This window comes from Pteronotus mesoamericanus, unplaced genomic scaffold (genome assembly GCF_021234165.1).
Source record: "Pteronotus mesoamericanus isolate MK-2021 breed Mesoamerican mustached bat unplaced genomic scaffold, CSHL_Meso_final scaffold_167, whole genome shotgun sequence".
NCBI classification, from domain to species: Eukaryota; Metazoa; Chordata; class Mammalia; order Chiroptera; family Mormoopidae; genus Pteronotus; species Pteronotus mesoamericanus.
The window spans coordinates 11594485-11612134 of record NW_026555308.1 but is presented as its reverse complement, the minus strand read 5'-3'; the positions used below and the strand labels follow the sequence as shown (position 1 = coordinate 11612134).

The window sequence follows — 17650 nt, the reverse complement described above, 5'->3', positions numbered from 1 at the left end:
TGGGGTATGAAGGGTGGTAGGTTGAAGAGCGGAGGGGAGATGAGCAGCTGTCTGCAAGCTAGAGAGAGGATCCAACTTATTTAATTATAAGACGCTGGACAGAAAAACTGCAGAATCATGAGGGGTCAAAAAAACAAAAAAAAATCTGAGCAGTCAAGTAATGGCTGGGTAAAGCAGAGGTAAAAAGCAAAGATGGAAAACTAAATAACACTCTGGGAACTATGTATTGACTTTGAAGTCAATACTAGGCAAAAAACAGACACTGGTTTCAGGGTTTTGTTTTTTTTTTTAAATTTATTTTCAACCAGATGTTTGAGTAGTTAAGAGAATAAAGAGGTTGGTTGGCAAAAATTTATTATGTATTGTTTAAATTAGGAGCCTGATCCTATAAAAACAAAGTCATTTAGAAGAGCCAACATTCTCATTATCTTTTGAATTTAGATACCTGAAGGATTAACCAGCAGCTAAGTAACACCTTAGGACAATTAAGTTTGAGGGCCCCATTCAATCCTGATTTTAGTGTTTTATGAAGCAGTAGTTCAGCAGTAAAGTTTACAATTGCATTTGTGTATTCAGGTAAGGGCAAATGACATCCTAAACATTTATACTGAAAGGTCAAAAGACTGATGAACTATATTAGTTTTTCTTTACATTAAAAATAAATGTTAAATTATTGTTATTAGTACTACTATTACTTTAAATATTTGCCAATGATAACCATTTTTTTCAAATATAAAACCACAGGATTTTTAAAAAAGACTTTTTTAGATCAGTTTAATTAGGTTTACAACAAAATTAAGGGGGAAATACAGAGATTTCCCATATACTCACTGTTCCCACACATAGACAGGCTCTCCCATTATCAACAGGATTAAAAAAATGTTATTCTACAAAGACTCACATATTTACAGTTCTTTGCTGTGTATATGGTTTATTTTGCAGTGAAAGAGTAAGAAGTCACATCCTGACGGGTTAACTTCTGAAGTCTGGGACTCAGAACTACCCCACTATTTGTAGCACTAATACCTTTACTTAAAAATCCACATTTTATAATTTTTTTGTTAAAATAACAGTAACATGTTAAGATAAAAAAAGGAATTAAAAAGAAAAGTGAAAGTGAGCCCATGTTACTGTAGATCTACAGTCCTCCACAAAGGTAATCATTGCTAAATTTCTAGGGCTCCAGAGAATGTTTACTGAATATTCCAACAACATTAAATATAAAACATGCAAAGGATCCCTGACTGGTGTGGCTCAGTCGGTTGGGCCATTCCACAAAATGAAAGGTCACTGGTTTGATTTTCACTCACGACACATACCTGGGTTGCAGGTCCCCCGCTGGGGCATATACGAGAAAGAACAACCAATTGATGTTTCCCTTTCTTTCTCCCTCCCTTCCCCTCTCTCTAAAAATAAATAAATAAAATCTTTTAAAAATATGCAAATAAAATATATAGGTTGGGATCAAACTAGTCATGCAGTTTGTGGTTTTTCTTCAAAAAAACATGAAATCTAGCTTATTCTTACTGGCTGTATTAATGGCTATATCTAACACATGGATGTATCAACCATATTCTCTTAAGTTTTGAGATTTTTTTTGTATTATAAAGAAGGCTGCAATGATTCTTCTGATTCATTTTTTTGCATCTTTTGATTTTACAACACACATGCACATTGTATTTTTAATAATGAAAGAGACATTTAAAATTGGATTTGCAATCCAAATGATTGTACCAATCCATATTTCCACTTACAAGGTAAAAGAGTACCTTTTTGTTCATTTCTTCCCCACAATGTACATCATCATGTTTTAAAGTAACTTTAAATTCACTTCCTTTCACGTAAAACTGGCAATATGATCCCAAAATAATAGTAAAATTTGGTATAATTAATAAGGAGTAAGGGACCACCACAAGATACCAAAGGGATTAGTAAAAGTGATGGGACTGGGTTTTTGACTGGTTGTCAGAAGCTCAGGTTAACCCCTTGGAAATCACATGTTTATTTACAAGTTTGGTTGATATTTTTTCCTGATGTTCCAGGGTAGAAAACTGAAGCATAAGACTTGCATTTTTTTCCCCTTCAACTCTAATACAGCTGAGATACACACTGGCCAGATTTGAGATCTATTTAGAATATAATCCACAGCATGTGGTAAGGGATTGGATATTGTGTTTAAAGGAGAAAGAGATAAAGATGACTCCTGGGTTTCTAGCTTAAGGACCTGAGTAGATCATTTATTGAGATAAAGAGTACTAGTCGACCATTAGGGAGTTCAGTCTTGGACATGTCTGAATTGGAAGCAGAGATGTCCAGATTTCTGAAGGTAGGTTTGGCAGGAAATTGAAATTTTGAAGTTGTCACTTATGCAGTATTTGAAGCCAGGTTTGCGTAGTTAGAGAATATAAAAAGGAAAGGCAAAAGAAGCCCAGGTCTGTGCTCTTGGGAAAGTTAACAATTAAAAGCCCATTTATAGGTTGGCTAGGGGATGAGGATCCAACAAAGAAGTCAGAGGAAGCTACTTGGGGGGAGGAGGAGCCTGAAAGGTGTGTGTAAAGTGTTTTAAGAAGGGGCTCATGGTGAATACAGTCAAATGCTGCTGTTTTAATGTATGAAGGAGCTAACTTTTCGGAGTAATGAATGGAAGTCATACTGGGAGGTTTAGAAACAGAGGAGCAAGAAAGTCAATGACATTCATAGAAGCAATACTTTCAAGATACTGCTCATGAAGGATAGGAAAGAGGGTGGGTGAAAAGCTTGAGAGGGTACAGAACTTCAGATGGAACATACTCAAGCAAGGACATAACCAATGAAGAGCAAGAGAAAGGAAAGGGAAAGGGAGGGAAAGAATGAGAATGAATGAATATGGATGAGAATGAAAAGGAGACTAAGAGGTAGCTGGTCCCTTGAAGGGGAGGGGGTGAAGAGCATACAAGGACAGCCTTTGTTAATAGACACTTCCTCTGTCATAACAGGAGGGGAGTAAGGATTGGCTATAGCTACAGGTAGGTTTATAGGTTTGGTCTGGGTTGTCCAGGGAGTTGCCAGATGATGGCTTTTATTCATTCTCTCAAAGACAGGGGAGAAAGATAATTTGTTGAAGGTGAGATGAAAGATGGAAAAGTCGGTTTTGAGGCCAGTGAAGGAAGTTTGAAGTTTGAAATAATCACTGCCGACTGTGAAAAGCAAATTGAAAAGAAACATGGTTATTCATTACAGAAAGGCTCCAACTAATAATGGCAACAGCTTGGGGAAGAGAAGTGAGTCGGGAAACTGGAAAGTCACTCATTGGCTCTGAACTGTAAGAGAAGAAGACCGTAAGATACAAAATTAGAACATTTGGCAGTCCTTCCTAAAGCTCACTATATAAAATTTTTGTTAAGAACAGTTGCAGCGCAACAGTTCTACTTCTAGGTAAACTGAAAAGAATTGAAAACTAGTACTCAAACACATACATGTACATATATGAGGTCTGTCCAGAAAAAGTCCAGCCATTGTTAATAAAACAAGAATGGTTTGCAAGACATTGATATAACCTGGCAGCCAAGGAGAATGCACATGTGTGAACAATGATGACTTCACTGTACTAGTCAGTAGGGGCAGATGTTGTTGAGTGAGAATGTGTACTGTGTGACTGTTGTATTCAAAATGACTGAGCAAGAAGAGTAACAAATCTGCATCAAATTTTGCATTAAGCTTGAACATTATCCACAGAAACTATTTGGATGGTTCAGAAGGCTTTTGGAGAGATGTAATGAGTGCAGTGCAAATAAAAGTGTGGCACAAACGCTTCATCAAAGATGGTCAAGAATCTGTTGAAAGTGACCCACTTTCTGGAAGGCCTGAAACAAGCAGAACATCTGAGAATGTTGAACGTGTACAGGCTGCAATCAACAAAGATCGGTGACTGACAGTCCAAGAGCTAGAAGCTGATGTGGAGATTCCAAAAATTACTGTTTCCAAGATTTTGATGCAGGATCTTGGAATGAAATGTGTTGTGCCAAAATCTGTTCCATGGCTTCTGCTACCAGCAGAAGGAACATCATGCTGCAGTTGCTAATGACAATGGGAGAACTGTGTGAGGTGCCAAAGTCCCTACTTTGAAGGGGACTGAGCCATCATTGTCCTATATACAATGTTTCTTGTATCTTGTGACTTTTTTAATAAATGTCTCTATTTTTCGTAGTACATGACTGGATACTTTCTGGACAGACCTCATATGTTCACAACAGCACTATTCACAATCATTAAACGTGGGAACAGATCAACATATGCATGGATAAACAAAATGTGGTCTATCCCTACAATGAAATGTTATTTAGCCATAAAAAAGAAATGAAATACTGGTATATGCTACAATATGGATGAACCTAAAAAGCATTATGCTAAGAAACCAGACACAAAAGATCACATATGATTCCAGATATGTGAAATATCTACAATTGGTAAACTCACAGAGGGCTCAGATTGGTAGTTGCCAGGAATTGGGAGTAAAGGGCATGGGAATAAATGCTTAATGGCTACAGGGTTTTCTTTTGTGGTGATGAGACTGTTTTGGAACTAGATGGAGATGTGGCTGCACAACATTGTAAGTATACTAGATGTCCCTGAATTGTTTTACTTTAAAATGGTTAATTTTATCATATGTGAATTTTAATTCAATTTTCAAAAGGTTAATCGCTAGAACAGACTTTAAGAAAGTAATTACAACCTAGGAAAACAGCTACAGTACTGTTTCCTTGTCACTCTGCTAGACCAAGAACGTATAGGCGCGCACACAGAGAATGGCTGTTGTGAAAAGGAATGAGCGGGAAGTTCTCTCACCTCTGTGTGGTCTTTCAGAGAATTTCTTTTGGGTTTTGGGCACCCTGCTTTCCAACATTAGGTTGCATACCTTTGAGTATGCACAGATACATGTGTGTACTCATACACACATACATAAAATATATAAAATATGTGTATATATATAGATATATGTATATGTACATACATGAAATTATGTGGGGCTGGCCCCCAACACCTAAGGGTTTAAAATAAAAGACTTTTAAAAGATTGAAAAAAAAATAAACTAATTACACAGTAATTATTCTCTTATTTCCCACTCACCCTCCCTCTTACCACCATTAACAACAAATGGTGGCTTCATCTTTTGCTGATTTGATAACTACAGTAACAATTACAGTATATATTCCTGGTCATAGTGAATTCTAGGTTTTGTTGAGTTTTCTCTGGCCTCTCTTCTGGACCTCATCATATATTCTGGCACTTTCTACAATGCTTACCATATACAAGTTTTAATAAACATTTTTAACTCAATTTTGCATGGTATACTTAATTTTCTAAGGAAAGGCACTGCTATTCCAAACTTAAGAATAAATCACCAAAAAGACTTTCTATGGGCAAGTGACTATCATGGGGCAGAACCAGCACTATTTTGCTTTGTTGTATGAATCTGAGGTTTGGGGTATTTTTGAATTGATGTTGGCGGTAGAACAGAAGACAAAATCTAATTATGTTGTTTTTAAGAGCACAAGAAGGCTAAAAAGGGCCGGTGCAAAGAAAAATAGTAAAGAGCACCATGAAAACCTGGTAGATACTAATTTGTTTTCTTCTCCACTTAAAATTACTGTGAAATTCATGCTGCACTAAAGAGAAAAAACACAAGTACTACTCTCATAGATGACAGAAACAGCAGCCAAAGTTTACAGAACTTTGGTTGTATTTTTTAGGAGTCTAATTTTCCAATTAAAAAATAAAGTTCTTCAAGTAATTAAAAAATATGGAAAACAAAGAGACCAAAAATAAAAGGTGGTTTGTCCTGTAAGAGCCATGCTATCTGTACGGATTAAGCAAACTTACATCACCATTTTCTGTCTGAAGCAGACAGCAGAGTTAACAGAGTGTGCACATAAATCTAAACCTCAGGCACGATGAAGAGCAAACAGCATTCTGGTCAGGAATTTTTATATTGTGATTATTTTCCACTTAAAAAAGGGAGAGAAAAACAAAGTTAACTTAAAAATTATGCAAATTAGTGTTTGAAAAAGGCCTTAGATACATAGAAAATGCTGCATTTTATTACAATGTCAGGAAGTCTACTGCATCCTTATGAAGTCCACTGGAGTGGGGAGTGTAAGGGAAAAGGCAGGTGGTACAAAGTGTGAAATTCTAAACCACCGACCAACTCCTGCTGGTAAGGAAGTCACAGTTTAAAATGCAGGATTTACCCTATATTAGGAGTTACAGAGCAAAAATGAAGTAAAACCTAAAATGCTAACAGTCCAGGCTCACATACTGTTGGTTTCTTGCATTAATCTGCAGCATGAGGTCAGGAAGACAATGTTTTCAACACTGTGCCTTGGAAATTTACAGGCACTTTGATAACTCTGGTTGGCTGCTGCTTCTGTTACCATGGAAACAGACTGCTAAAAATGGGGCATGTTTCTTTAAACTGATCATACCTTCACACAAATTCCCTTCTCCTTTTTGTCAAAAGTTGGAATGAATTTAAAATATGCTTCTCATGGTATGACAACATGATGTCAAGCCAGGGGACTGGTACAGAATGACAGGGATAACAGTTTGTGGCAGACATACAGAAAGATATACATACATACACTTAAAAAAATCTCATTTGGTTAAAAAGTAGTGAACATAAAGTACACAGTGGGATAAATGGAACTATAACACAAATAACAAACACTTCAAAAGCAAAATGATCCACTTAATTGTCTGGCTACCAGTGATGTAAAGACGTTAAAATAATACTTGATTTTTTTGGACAATTTTTAATCTGTAGGAATATGCTAGTCCTGCACCTGAATTTCTAGATTTCTTACCCTATATGATTAAAAAAAAAAAAAGCTAATGTTTATTTTTCTTATTTTGGGGCAATCAGAAATTCCATATTCTACCACTCTTAGAATTTCAGTGTGCAGCTTTAAGTAGAGGTGCTCATGGGTCAAAGCTTTTTCTTAATTCCTCTGAAATGGGAAAATGTAGGTTGTATAAAAGATTCTGAAATTTCTCAATGTAAATTCCTAAGGGAGGCTCCCTGAAGAAAAGGACAATTAACAATGAAACAGGAAAATAACAATGTTTTTTACCTCCAATTTTTCCCAGAATAGTAAACACATGCTACTTTCTTGAGGTCATTTCATCCTGGCTCAGTATCTTGCCTTCTTCTCATTTTGTGGATTCAGGAGTGGGACCGACACACAGGCACATGTATGCACACATGCATGTCTACATACAGACATTTGTATATATACCTACATGTGCGCACACACACACATGCTAATCTTCCCTTTAAAACATAAAGAGAACCCAAAACTGTCGTAGCTTGTGTGCTATTCTAGTATCATAGCAACCATACATGATGATGCAGGTGGAAGGATGAGTTACAGTTGTTCAGGCCAATGGGGTGGGGTGGGGTGGGTGGGGAGAGGCATTCTGAGAGAATAGCAACAGAGGGAGTGAGAAGTACCACATGCTTCTGAGAGAGAGGCAGGGCCTCATTCAGTAAAACTGGCCAGAGTGGGTGGGGAGGTCTACCTTTACTTGAATAAAGATTTCTATACTCTATTTGGGGAAGGATTGTACCCATGGTGAAACACTGCTATGGACAAACGAAAAATTTGCAGTAGAATTTGGTAATAGGATTTGGTGATGAGTAGGAGATCAAGGATTACTCTCATTTAGGTTCCTGGTGTGAAGCAATGGGTAGAGAGATGCCATTCACTGGAGGATATGTCTCACGGAAGTAGTATACTACAGGGCCCACTGGAGACATTAGTGGTACAGATGACTTTACAGGTTTGGAGCGCAAGAGACAGGCTTAGCCCTCACATTTTGTAATTCTCACTCATTTGAACCAAAGCACACATGGTTTTCTTCTATATCTCCTTTGTGTGTGTGCATATTTTAACTCCTATATTATCATTTACCTTCTTGATTTTTAGGTTGTGAGATCCTTGAATGCTATGGCTTAAAGAGGTTTACAAGTTCTGTCATGATGCTGTGCAGAAACACTCAAATTTCTGCCAAATGAAATTATTTTTAATAAACAAAATTATGTAATTTCATCTCAAAAGTAGCACGCACCCATTTAAAAAAAACAAACACTGAACCATGTTTGGGAAGAGGAATCTTTTACCTCTTCCTTCACACCTGCATGTTATTTAAATTTAGTATAAGGACCATACCTTACTTTTCAAATTTATCTTTAAAAAACATTAATTCAGTGATACCTCACTTGTATAACACTTTCAGTTTTAGTAGAACATTGGCAGGAAACAAAGAAAAAAGAAATTCCCAGATAAATCAAAATAGATGTTACCAAATTCATGTGCTTTACTTACAGAAGGCTGTGTAGTGTGCTTTATTTCAACTGCCTTCTTGCCTGTTTCTCTGGCTATGGCTCAGTACATTGTAGTTGAATCAACAGTAGAATCAGGATTCCACTATCACATTTTGTTAATTTATTGCTTAATTTAAAGAAGATTTGAAGCAGTAAATCAGAAAAGGGAGAGCAACTGGAAGTGGCAGATGACAAAAGTCAAGCAGTAAGTAAGCGTTCTAGTAATCTAGTAATGATCTAGGGATCATTCTGTGCACGGGAGAGCTGTTTTATATACCTGCATAGTGCCTTAAGGCACTAATACATTACATTTTGGGCTAGCAATTAATTTCTGACTGAATTATAAATTCTACCTGAAGGTAATGGTTCAAATAATATTCTGTTTAAGAAGGCAGGGTGAAGGTATAATAATCTTTAAATACCTGTTGCATAGTAATAATGTGTCTATGAGAAGCAGGGCTCGGGGGGTGAGGTATTAAAATGATCCCAACAATGATTCCATATTCAAGAATACTGTGGTCTAATAATGAAGACAGCACAGCTATATATCATAATGGTAAAAGGCGAACTGTCTTAAAGAGATGCAGATAAATTTATCAGGAATATACAAGAGAAGAAATTATTTTTAGCTGACAGGATCAAGTGACTTTCTTTAGCAAATGGCATGGGGATTAAGTTTAATGAGACTCTGGACCTGCGAAAGTGGGGTGAGAGGAACATTGTGAGTAAAGGCATGGAGGAGGGAAGTGTGGGGCAGTGCTGTCCAATATAACTTTCTGCAGTGACGGAAATGTTTTATAATCAACGCTGTTCAATACAGTAGCCACTAACCACATACGGCTTCTGAGCTGTTGAAATGTGGCTCATCACATGTAACTAAGGGGCTGAGTTTTTGAAAATTCTATTTCATTTTATTTTAAATTTAAATGTAAACAGCCATATGTGGCTAAAGGGGAGAGTACAGGTAGAGTATGTATAATTTCCATCACTTAACTAAATTTTGGTGCTTTGATAAAGATATTTATTTAATCTATTTCCCCAGGTTGGGTTACTCAGAATATATCAGGCAAAGGTGCATTTTTTTAATAAACAGGTCTATTACAGCCATGCCCTAGTACACCACATTAATTTACTACACTGTCTATATGCAATGCACACAAACTTTCACATACTTTATCTCAACTGTTATTAATCAGCATGTGCCAGATTGGGAGTGTGGTCCCTCAAATCTGTAACTCCTACCTCCACCCCTATGATTGAGCCACACAATGAAAGAGGCCCAGATCCCCAAGTCACTTCTTAGAGGACAGCTGACTAAGACAGCAGTCCAATTCACCTTGGACTATATTTTGAGCAAGAAATCACTGTACTTGGTTAAAAAACACTTGAGTTTGGGGGTTGTTTGTTAGAGCAGTTAGTTTAGTCCAGGTAGTTAAAACACAAACCAGTTTTCTTTCTGTGGTATCTCCTTTTTACCATAGAGAGCTCTGCACATTGAACTTCAGTTCTTTTTTAAATCTATTTGTTACCATTTTGTCTTGATAAATATGGGACATAAGTAGCTGGTAGCATTGGTATTATGATTTGTTATCTTAATGACTCTTATCTAGCCATTTGTCTGAATTAAGTTATCTCAATTTATTTTTCTCTCAAAATTCATAATGATTAATTCTTAAGTTGTCAAGTCAGTGGTTTGTAACATCCTTTTTTAGCTGTAAAATCAGAAGTCAAATTTAAATCTCATTCATGCTGAATATTATTTGAAAATGTTCTAACCTATATATGTGGATTAGCCAAAAGTTGAAATCCTCTATTCCTACTTTGACAAAAGAACCTAGTCTAAGGAAAATCCCTCATTTTGAATTTGGTCAGAATTCATGACATTTATTGCTATTGTCACCTAAAGCAAAAAATAATTAAATTCTCCAACTACTCACATGGGTTGATACTTATCAAAATTAACATTAACAAAACTGTGAGGTGTTATACTTTATTATCCAAACAATTCTCTGGTATGTGATGACAACTACGCATAGGCAGTAGACACAAACATTTTCAACAGGTATTACTAAATTTTCTTGTTAAGATGTCACAGACTCTTGAGGTCTATGATTGCTTGCAGCCCGTTCCCCTCCCCCCCAAATAATTTCAGCTGACTAGCACTCTCAAGAATAGTAGGAATTTTAAAATGTCCTAATATAAGCAAGAACTAGACCAACTTCTTGAGAAACAGTGGACTTCCAACCTCTACAGTAGACACACGTCAGAAATACTGGTGAGATAAGCTGTGTCTCTCATTAGAATTAAATGAGAACCAAATTTATCCTTCCCCATTACCTAGACACTTATGATCCAGACCTTACAAGCAATCCCAATGGTTGTTCTTTCAAAAAAACAAACAAAAACCAAAATCAACTTTGCCAAAAATGAATGGAAAACCAAACACAGTTGATGTGAAATACAACATTTTGTATCTCTTAACAGATAAGGCATAAACCATTAGACATTACTAACAGTCACTTATGTATTTGTCTATTATGACAGAACAGCATAGCATCTAATTAGACTCTAGGGTGCTTTAGTGTTTGAACACTTGTGTGGACTAATACAACTGACGTCTGACTCCACGCTTAAAAGCAAATGAAGTTCTGCAGTGTCTTGTCCCCTTGCTTTATTCTATGAGTTTGAGAAGCTGACCATTGGTTTTCATCTGTAGGCAGTGACTAAAACTGGCCAGAGTGGGTGAGGAGGGATCAGCTGAAGGTCTACCTTTACTTGAATAAAGATTTCTATAAAGACTCTATTTGAGGAAGGATTGTACCCATGGTGAAACACTGCTATGGACAAATGAAAAATTTGCAGTAGAATTTGGTAATAGGATTTGGTGATGAGTAGGAGATCAAGGATTACTCTCATTTAGGTTCCTGGTGTGAAGCAATGGGTAGAGAGATGCCATTCACTGGAGGATATGTCTCACGGAAGTAGTATACTACAGGGCCCACTGGAGACATTAGTGGTACAGATGACTTTACAGGTTTGGAGCGCAAGAGACAGGCTTAGCCCTCACATTTTGTAATTCTCACTCATTTGAACCAAAGCACACATGGTTTTCTTCTATATCTCCTTTGTGTGTGTGCATATTTTAACTCCTATATTATCATTTACCTTCTTGATTTTTAGGTTGTGAGTTCCTTAAATGCTTTTTTAAAGACTATATATATATATATATATATATATATATAGTCTTTATATATATATATAGTCTTTATATATATAGTCTTTATATATATATAGATATATATAGTCTTTATCTATATATATAGATATATATACATATAGATATATATATCTATATATAGAATTTATCTAAATCAATATATATATATAATCTCAAAAATTTAACTTTAAATAGAGGGGAAAATAATTAAGGGTTAAAAAAACAAATAGGAAGAATGATGGTAAGCTGGCATTAAGCCAGGCATCTCATAAAAACACTATGAAGTGCATACAGTTTCTCTTCATTGTACAAAACTTGTCCAGGGTCACAAAGCTAGAAAATGGTATGTCTCGGATTTGACCTCAAGTCTCTATCTCCCTTCAGAGTCCATGCTCTTGCTCTTCTGACATTACACTATTGCACATGTATAAATGGAAAGCACGGGCACGATTGTTAGGGAAACAATCTAGGCATTATGTAACCATCTCAACTCTACTTTGCTGTTCCTGTTAATAATTCCCCTATACCCTGATTTTATATTTTTAATCCTTGCTTTCTATGTTCCTTTATCATATTCTGTTGTTGTGACATTTTAAATTTTTTCCTATTTCATTTTCCTCTACTTTCTCAGTTTTTCAAATAGCACACACATTGTTTTGAATTTAAAGAATAGTAGCTCAGCACTTTAACTTGACTTAAATGATGCACAGATGATCCTTAACCTTTTTTTAAGTGAATGATTAAAAAATTTTTAAGGTCCTCTCAGTGAGTCTCCAGAATGTGACCTAAAAGCTCCACCAGTATTGCTTCTATAACAACTTATGATAAGGCTTGCTGTGCACAAGCAGAGGCAACCCCATTGTTTTGTACCTGGCAACAGCTATTTTTACCTCATTGTGTGTCATTTGTTTCAATCTAGATGTTGTTTTCTACCCATACTCAAAAGAAGTGCAACTCTAGCAAGTCTAACTATTCTTATTATCTTTTAAATCTGTAACAATTTATCATGCTCTTATTCTAAATGAGGAAAAAAAGGAGGAATATTCTTTTGGAAGAAGCTCAAACTTCTACTTAGGTGGATAACTCTACATTTACACTCTGGGTCTCTATAAGATGAGCAAGGGAGAGTGAAGATGAGGGGGTGGCTCATGGTAGGAGCTGAAAGCAGATAAAATGAAAAAGAGGTTATTGTGTGGTTTTTCCTCCCAAAGAACACTAGAAAATCAAATTTAAAATTAAACAAGTATTGAGAGAGGTGATCTTCATACCTCAAATTTAGGAAAAACTTATTCTCTGTAGATCCTGAATTTCTTACACCACAGCCCTTGATCTTCAGCTGTTACAGTAAAGCACACAGTGCACGGGTCTTGCCACACTCAGTATGCCGGGACACCATACCTTTGGCCATTTTCTTAAACTAATCAGAGAAGTGTCTCTGCAGTGGCCACTAACAATAATTGACAGTATTCTTAAGCTTATTCTGCGCTTTGTTACAAAACCACAAAACTATGCAATGTGCTTTTACAAAAATCAATACAGTATGCACTATAATCAATTACACTGATCGTTTAGAGATATAATTAAGAAAGAGCTAGCTACCTTCCTTGTTTTAAACAATAAAAGCCAGGAACATGTTAATTGGAAAAAATTAATTTTCGTGGAATCATGTTTCTGTAAACCTAAAAGAAGCAGTGTTCTGAATAATACTGAAAAAGAAATGGCCCCTCCTAAGGCGGGGAGGGACAAAAAATTGGAGAACATGAGAAAACGTAAGAAATGAACCTGGAAGGATTTAGTGAAATGAGGACTGGCTTCGTAAATCCCCTGATTGTATTAATTATTGCAAAATCCCTAGAGTTCTATCGGTTAATGAATTTTTAGAGACAGCTACCAAGAACAGCATTAAGCTTTCATTTCAAAGAACTTAGACCGTGTTAAGATACGGCAGGAAACAGAGAGAGATATGGCACGGTAATCAGACAAACATGCTCAGCCTGGTTGATGGGAACAGGAATTTGGCAGTTTTGGCCCTGTCCACAAAATCACTGACCTTCCTTGAGACTTTTCTGGTTGCTCCCCTCAAGGCATTCCTTTTCTTTTAATGGCTCGAAATTCCCAGCAGTTAAAATCTCTGGGAACCCCTGTTGCTGCTTCTTGGAGCTATCGATCATGGTGAGAGGCTTCTGGAGACAGGCAGCATCAAGCAGAAGGGCTCAATTTGCTGAACAGCAGAGGCTGGTGCTCAAAATACTCTGGTTCCTGGGTCCTGCGCACCTCCTCACAATACCCCAATCACCAGCGGGCAATTTTGTCTTTAAGCAGCTGAAGGCACCCATCAATCAGCCTTCAGTTCCCAGCCTGACCTGCACAGACACTCATGCCGCTGGAAGCCCTAAACTCTCTCCCACATTGGGAGGCAGAGCCTCGGAGGCTCGGTGATGCTGAAATCCCACCCCTTTTCCCAGCCAGCCCCTTTCCTTTGCCATTCCAGCTTCCCCCGTGCTGGGCACTTCAATCTGCAGTTTGATGGTCCAAATCATCTGACCAACACTGAGTCAAGCAGTTAAAAATAAATCCTCTAGTTGTTAAAAGAGAAGACTTTGCTGATACCTAAGACGACAAATTGCTGCCTGTGGTCTCTCCGGCTCTCTATAAACACAGCCGCAGTCTGTGGAAATACTTTCTATCAGCCAGACAAGCACATTCATTACTCATTAAGTTCTGCAGCTAAACAAACAGCAGCCCAGGGCATCTGAAGGAAGCAGGTCTTATCTCAGCAGAGGCAGTGTGCTGAATAAACATGCTACTAGCCTATCTGGGTAAAAACAGAGGCACTGCACTACCAAAGTTCTTTTGTGCTGTGCTTTTTACTGCGTCTGGCTCTTCCTGGCAAAGCAGTGCTCTTTGTAACAGGGACATGTACTGTCACTGCAGCTTTCTGCCTCGCCAGTTCAGACCTGAGCAGCACTTTTCTTCTGTGCCGCTAGTCGGCTGAGAGTTAACATCGCCATGATTGTTCTAAGGAAAAAAATCTCTTCCCCTGTACTAAAAGGAGAGACACCGAGAGCTTCTATTTTATGATGAATCAGCCCAAGTTTAATTTCATATGAGTTATCAACAACGGATACCTCTTCTGCAGGTCACAGATTGCTGTCCTCTAGACACAAGGGATGCTGCTTGAAGGAAATCTCCAGGGAGGGCAATTCCAGGGACATGTGGAGTCAAGCCTGTTTTTGTACACTCCGAACATATAGTTATCTATAACTGTTGCCAAAAGAATCTATTTTTTTAAATAACTCAAGGTATGCCCTTTTGCAGAGAGCTCCTATTAAGCCCATTAGAGGATGTGAGGGCAGTAGACTGAATCTTCTTCCATGAGGAATGTTTTGTTCACGTTTTTATAATCAACATCTAGTGGAATGCCAGGAATATTTGCTGTCAATAAATACTTGTTGCATGATTGAGTGAATGAATTAAAGCAGAAGAAAGTGCAACAGGGAAACTTCCTTTAATAATACTCAAGAGTTCTAAAGAAGTCCTACATCGATGACCAAGAGGCACTAATTTTATATGAACAACTACATGTTCTCTAAAGGAGGCACATTTTCTCTATAAAAGAGAACACTTTGAATGTTCATTTGACGTGATCCTTCTGTGGGATAAAGAAAGGCTTACGTTTTTAGAGCCAGAAAAGTCAAAATTCTCTTCACCATTTAAATACAGATGGGAACTCAATGAAGTCTATCCTTTGTCCCTGGTTTCAAGGCTGGTGTGCACTAAACCCGTGCTGTTCTAGAAAGATAGTTATCTATCCTTTTCCAGCGTCTCTTGAGAATGGGATTACACAACACATGACATGTTTCTTGTCAACTGAAATTCCTTCTGAAGCAATTTAAGCCCATCGTTGGTAGTCTAAACCTCTGTAGGAACAAACAGCCACAGCAAGCTTATCACACTTCTCAAAAAATGCCCTCAGATGCTCTGCTACTATTTCTGATCCTAAGATTTTCATTCTTCTCAAATAGCTGTTCCTGCACCTTTAAAGGAGTAAGAAAAATAACCATAATTTTTTGAAGACATTCTTTAGGGTGGTCATTTTATTAGAAGTTTTGCCAAGTTTACCTCACTTAACCCTCAATAGTCCTTGTGATCTCTATCATTATTGGTGCATTATAGACATTTTACAGACCAAAACCAAAGTTAAAAAGCTGGTAAGTAGCAGGTCTGGAATTTAACCAGTCTGAGTTCTCTAAGGCCCAAGTCTTTTTTTCTGTTGCATTGCAATGCCTGCTGTCTTCTAAAATATGCTCCATTTCCAGGCTTTAGTTTGATCTTGGGACAAGTTTAACAGCAGAGGACATAACGTTGGTGGCCTAGTAATTCTCCTGGTGAGGGAGAAGGAAGCCAACATAATTGTACAAGAAAGCTTTTATGAAAGCGTTTTAACTTCTCCTGAAATAATAAAGCAGGAGCCAGCTTTATTCACTACTTACAATGTGCCACAGTCTAAGTGCTTTTCATATATTATCTCATTTATTCTGTTGACCCATGAGATCAACATTATTATCCTGATTTACAGATGAGAAAACCAAGGCCTAGAAAAATCTAGGTTATATTCTGAGTGCTGGCCAGAATTACAAACAGAAGGCTTTGCTCCAGGGCTTACATTCGTAATTACCTTGCAAAAAGATAAAAAACAATAAACCTGCTGTGGCTGGTATGGCTCAGTTGGTTGGAGAATCATCCTGAAGATGGCAGGGCTGCAGGTTTGATTCTCGGTCAGGGTGCATACCTAGATTGTGGGTTTGATTCCGCAGTCAGGGTGCCTGCGAGAAGGCAACCAACTGATGTTTTTCCCTCCCTCTCTCCCTCCCTCTCTGAAAGCAATAAAAAATATGTCTTCAAGTGAGGATAAAAAAGAAAAAGAAGACAAAACAACAATAAACCCCAACCATCTTTTTTTCAGGATGTTGCTCTTTAAATCCTGCCCAAATGATTTTAGGCCACAAGTTTAGAAACCTGAGTACACATAAGCTACACCAGTAACTTTAAAATGCTTTCCTGGTTTTGTGTTGTGTGTGTGTGTGTGTGTGTGTTGCACATGTATTGAATGTGTTAAAAAACAAAACTTCTCTTTTAAAGAACCTCTGTAAGTTTGTTATTTTTGTATCTAATAAATATCAAAAACCTCAATAAGGAAACACATTGTCCAGGTGTAGTTTTATATCAAAAGCCTTATCTCTGTAGTTTTGAAAGAATGTAATTTTTTCATATACTAATTTTGCCATTTTTAAAGATTTGAGCTGTGGCCATTGTGGCTCAGTTGGTTAAAACATCATCCTGTGGACTGAAGGGTTGCAGGTTTGATTCCTGGTCAGGGGACATACCCAGGTTGTGGGTTCAATCCCCAGTCAGAGCTTGTACAAGAAGGTAACCACTTCATGTTTCTCTCTCACATCGATGTCTCTCTCTCTCTCTCTCTCTCTCTCAAAGCAATGAAAAAAATGTACTTGGGTGAGGATAAAAAAAAACAAACCAGAAATAATTTCAGGTTCACAGAGCATTTTTTCCCCCTAAACCAACTGTAGGTTAGCTCTGACATAATACCTCTCTCCCTTCAATGCTCTGGTTAATTCCTACAAACAAGGATTAACTAATATAACCATAATATAACCATCAGTATCAGGAAATTACCATTTGATATATCACTGCCATCTGATCCACAGACTCCATTAGAGTTCCACCAATTGCTCCAACAATGACATATGTTATAGCAAAAGGATCCAAACCAGGATCACGTATGGCACTGACTTAGGAAGTCTCTTTAGTTATCGTTCCTTCCATCTTTGACTTCTCTTTCCTTGAATTTGGAAAATTCCAGGCACGTTATTTTGTAGAATTACCCTCAAACTGAGTTTATCTGATGTGTCTTCATGATCAGATTCGTTATGGCAGAAATATTTTTGGCAGGAATGCCACAGAAGTAATGATGTGTTCTTTGTATCGTCTCAGGTGATGTAAAAATTCCATTTGTCTCATAACTGATAATGATTATTTTGATTAATTAAGGTGGT

At 37.2% G+C, this 17650-nt stretch overlaps 1 protein-coding gene across 5 annotated transcripts in view; it reads right to left on the bottom strand.

The window, feature by feature from the left end:
* The window catches only part of MRTFB (myocardin related transcription factor B), a 236227-nt gene that overhangs the window by 86456 nt on the left and 132121 nt on the right, over nt 1-17650 (bottom strand). Inside the window, exon 1 of one of the 5 annotated variants that reach the window (XM_054589601.1) lies at nt 13627-14054. The exons of the other annotated variants lie outside the window; for them this stretch is intronic. Coding sequence (XP_054445576.1) covers nt 13627-13747 — 121 coding nt within the window. The 5' untranslated portion in view covers nt 13748-14054. Of the gene's footprint in view, nt 1-13626; nt 14055-17650 lie in introns of those variants that run through there. 5 annotated transcript variants of the gene reach the window in all.